A 4557-nucleotide genomic window follows, 5' to 3' on the forward strand; every position below is an offset into this window, starting at 1 on the left:
TGTGTATGTGTATGTGTATGTGTATGTGTGTGTGTGTGTGTGTGTGAGAGAGAGAGAGAGAGAGAGAGAGAGAGAGAGAGAGAGAGTTTGTTTAATCATTCACCCACCAAAAGTTAATTGCACAATTTCTAGTTTTGGGCTATTATGAAAAAAGCTACTTTAAACATTCATGTATAACTTCCTGTATGAAAATAAATCTTATTTTCTCAATTGTCCCAGAGTGAAATCACTGGGTCATAGGGTAAGTCTGTTTTTAATTTAATTTTGACAGAAACTGCCAAACTATTTTCCAGATTGTCCATACCATTTTACATTCCCTCCCACCACCAATGTATGAGTGATCCAAATTCTCCACATCTATTTGGTGTTATTACTATTTTCCATCTTAGCTATCTGATAAGTTACACGTGTAGTGATATCTCACTGTAGTTTTAAATTTGCAAATCTTTCATGACTAATGGTGTTAAAAATCCTTTCATGTGTTTTTTGCCATCTATACATTTTTTTGGTGAAATTTCTGTGCGTGTCTTTTGTTCATTTTCTAATTGGAGAGTTTTTTTAAAAATATATTTTTATTGATTTCAGAGAGGAAGGGAGAGGGAGATAGAAACATCAATGATGAGAGAGAATCATTGATCGGCTGCCTCCTGCACACCCCCTACTGGGGATCAAGCCTGCAACTGGGAATCAACCATGATCTCTTGGTTTATAGGTCAACACTCAACCACTGACTGAGCCACACTGGCTGGGCAGGTCTTCCATTTCTTTGCTATTATCTAAATTATTTAGAGTGTTGTTGTTTTTTACTTTTTTTTGAATTGCATTTATGTCTCCCCATTCCAACACAAGCACTATCCAAGAGTCTTCTGTTATAGGAATTGGATTTAATTTTTTTTTAAAGATTAAAATTGATCCTTCTAAAAAGATCAAAAAAAGATTATGAGATTTTTCTTAATCCACAGACTTAGCCCATCTCCTGGTCTGTTTGCAGCTTGTTAAGTGAGGTGATGTCTTTGGAGGGCCAAATTGAAAAGCTGGAGTTACACCAGGGCCGTGACCCTGACAAGGGGGAAAACATCAAGGTAAGCTGGAGGCTTGGGAAGGACAACAGGGAGGCTGTGGGGACCCTGCCATCGCTTGTATTGTTTAACAGGGTCATAACAAGAATTAAAACCCATCTTCTGTCATGAGAAGGAATGCTATCTGGCGGTCAGTTCTGAGCTCCTTTCGCCTGGTACACTTCTATTCTCTGATGAAAGAAAAAGGCCAGATTTTAAAAATTCTATCTAGAAAATCAGTCAGACAAATAAGATAGATTTATATCTTGATGCCATCTTAAGATAAAGATGAATACCTTATGGAAAAACTCTTCATCCTTGTTTCCCATCACCTAATAGTACAGAGAAGACACGAAATAAGTATTTGTGAAGAACTGCATTCTTAGAGTGTACGAGATATAGTTGCATCTGTCTTTGCTTCCTTCATGAAGAGTTCTCTGTTGGTTTTCACTGTCTCCTAAGTTTTCCTGTTGTTTTTGTCTCCTTGCGTTTCTTAGAGAAAGGTTTGATTTTCCCTTTTATAATGATTCATAAAATATTGCAAGAAAGGTAGTGATCAACTCTGGAAAATAATTAGACTTTAGAGCCCTGACTGATAACTTTTTCTGCTCTACTAAACTTCAGACCTTTGAAGAAAAGTCTCTAAAAAAAGAAAAAGTCTGTGTCTAGCTCCGCCCCCCCCCCCTTTTTTTTTTTTTACTGAAATTGCCAGCCCCAGCTTTAGCTTAAGCCAAAGAGTTTAAATTAAGTGGATTTTTGGAAGAAGTAAAGGAGAAATAGCTCTTTTATTGTAAGAAGGTAATGTAATTTAAACCCTCACATATGAAAAGCCATCTACAGATTAGCACAGATTTATTACCAAGGAAAAAATTACTTTTAACCGTGACTCGGTCCAACGTTTTAAGGTAGCAACCTCATTTTGTGCTAGTTGAAAAGTCAAGAATGTTTTTCACTGTCCTTGGGTTTTGGAAATTGCAAACTGTGAAAAGAGGGAAGAGGACAAAGGTCAAGAACTATTCTGCCTTAGAAAATTCCGTCAAAAGTCAGCTGTACTACAGGAATGTGGATTTCAGCAGGAGTCAGGGCTAGGGAGGGATGAATATCAAAGGAATGAGGAGGAAGATAAACAAGCACAAAAATAAATGAAAGTGAGATTTTTAAAAAAAACAAATAAGAGCTTGGGAATACTTTGAAAGGGAAAGACATCACAGATATGTATGAAGATTCTCTCTGGAGTTACACAGCTGTGTATGCACTTAAAAAATATAGACTCAAACTTAAAAATTAAAAACAGCACAAATATCCACCAAGTGACATGTGGATAAATTGTAACACATGTTGTAAAATGGAATAGTACTAAGCAATAAAAAGGAATGGCCTTCCTATTCATCCAACCACATGAATGGATCTCAAGCGCATTATGCTAAGTGAAAAAAGCAGACTCAGAAGATTCCATAATTCATGATTCCATTTGTGTAACACTGAAAAGGGCAAAAATAGGAACAAAAAATAGATTAGTGATTGCTAGAGTCAAGTGGGTAAGAGGAGTAGGAGATCGACAAAAGGGCACAGGAAATTTGGGGTGTGATGGACATATTCCAGACCTTGTTGTGGTGGTGATTATATGACACTGTGCATTGGTCAAAATTCATAGAATTGCACACTTTTTAAAAAGGTGAGTTTTACTCTATATAAATTATAACCTCAGTCAATAAACATGACTTTTAAAAAATGGACACAGGTTCTGTCCTCAATAAGTCTAATGGTTGATGGGAAAGCCTGCGAAAAAACAAATGCAGTGGTTTAATGAGTAAGAAACTTTAAATATAATTGTTACAGATGCAAAGTCAGTAGGAATGGTTCTAGGTTTACTCTAATGAAGGGAAAAGTGAGCATTGTTAGAAACAGCTATGGGAACAGCAAGCCAAGTTTGGGAAAATTAAAGGAGAAATAAGTTAATGAAGTTTTAAATATCACATGAATTGGCTTATTTATTTCTCATGAAGAAATGGTATAACTCAGCAAGCCATAAAAGAGGAGAAGGGAAATTTGGTAAAAGCATTTAAACACACACACACACACACAATGTAAAAGAGCTTTAAACTAAGAATAGTTTAAATCTACCTTTGAGGCAGATTTGGGGTGTTGCCTCCTGTTGAGTCCCCAAGTCCACACATTTTCTGAAATCTTCATAAGAATATCTAGACTTTCATTCTGAGACTTACTCCCATCTCAGTTATCTTTGATAGTACTGTGTAAATATATTTTCTATGTAAACAAACCAGGGCACCAAGTAAAATATGATGATTATATCACAGCTATTTTCTAAATAATTAAATGCCATAGTTCAGGGGTAGGTAATGACCAAACTTGGTAAAGAAGGGTATAGACTATACATTCTCTATAGGTGTTTGAGGGCAAATACTTACTGATATCCAATCAGCACAGTGCCTAGCTCAGTAGTCTCTTACATAGGATATGGCCAATAATATCTTGGTTTAATTTAATATTGATTTTGGATATCAGCCCCCAGAATAATAAGGAAAAAATGGCTTCTATTAAATCTCAAACTTTTGATCATGAATTAGCTTTCTTCTGAAAATCATAATTTGTTTTGTCTCAATTTCATAAATCATTCTTTATAACGTTTGTTTTATACCCTTTGTTTTAAAGGAGAAGATTGTGGAAATTAAAAAGCAACTAGGAGAAATGGATAACAAATTTGTTCAGGTAATAATAAAAAATGGCTTTATAATTGAGGAAGAAAAACAGTTCTTCAAAGAAATCTCAGAATATTGGTGATGGAATCTAAAATTTGATGAAAGATAGAATTTTAAACCTAGAAGGGAACTTAGGGTCTTATAATCTATGCCCCCATTTTCAGAAGAGAAAAGCATGACTCACAAATATGAAGTGATCTGCCCATATTTCCAGATGAAAAGAATCAGTCTTGTTCTTGCTCTCCCATAAATGAATATATGTATATATTCATATGTATGTATATATTTTAAATATATGTATATATTTTGAATATTTGTATATGTTGGTGTATATGTATATATTTTGAATATATATATGAATGAATATATGTATTTATTTTAATATATACATGTACATGTATTTATATATCTAAATATACCAAAATATTTATATTTTAAATGTATATATTTTTCTCTTAACAAAACTAATACATGGTTACTTTAATAAGTAAAACATTATAGAAATTTTTTGATATTAAAAATGAAAAATAATCCTACTCACTCAACAATAAACATGGTGAACATTATTTTTTTAATTCTCACCCGAGGACATGTTCTTTGCTTGCCTTGGCAAGGGCTTCTTTATTTATTTTTTTAATTTATTTTTTATTGCTTAAAGTATTATAAAGGGTATTACATATGTCTCCTTTTTTCCCCCGCCCTTGACAATTCCCTGGCCTCCCCTACCCCCCAGTGTCTTATGTCCATTGGTTATGCTTATATGCATGCATATAAGTAAG

At 34.0% G+C, this 4557-nt stretch overlaps 1 protein-coding gene across 2 annotated transcripts in view; it reads left to right on the forward strand.

Annotated features, from left to right (window-relative positions):
* The window catches only part of SMCO2 (single-pass membrane protein with coiled-coil domains 2), a 23143-nt gene that overhangs the window by 12042 nt on the left and 6544 nt on the right, over positions 1-4557 (forward strand). For both annotated transcript variants that reach the window (XM_014544287.1, XM_005871840.2), the window contains exons 4-5: positions 992-1082; positions 3732-3788. In XM_014544287.1, coding sequence (XP_014399773.1) covers positions 992-1082; positions 3732-3788 — 148 coding nt within the window. The remainder of the gene's footprint in view (positions 1-991; positions 1083-3731; positions 3789-4557) is intronic.

The sequence above is a fragment of the Myotis brandtii genome, unplaced genomic scaffold, assembly GCF_000412655.1.
Source record: "Myotis brandtii unplaced genomic scaffold, ASM41265v1 scaffold358, whole genome shotgun sequence".
Classification (NCBI taxonomy): Eukaryota; Metazoa; Chordata; class Mammalia; order Chiroptera; family Vespertilionidae; genus Myotis; species Myotis brandtii.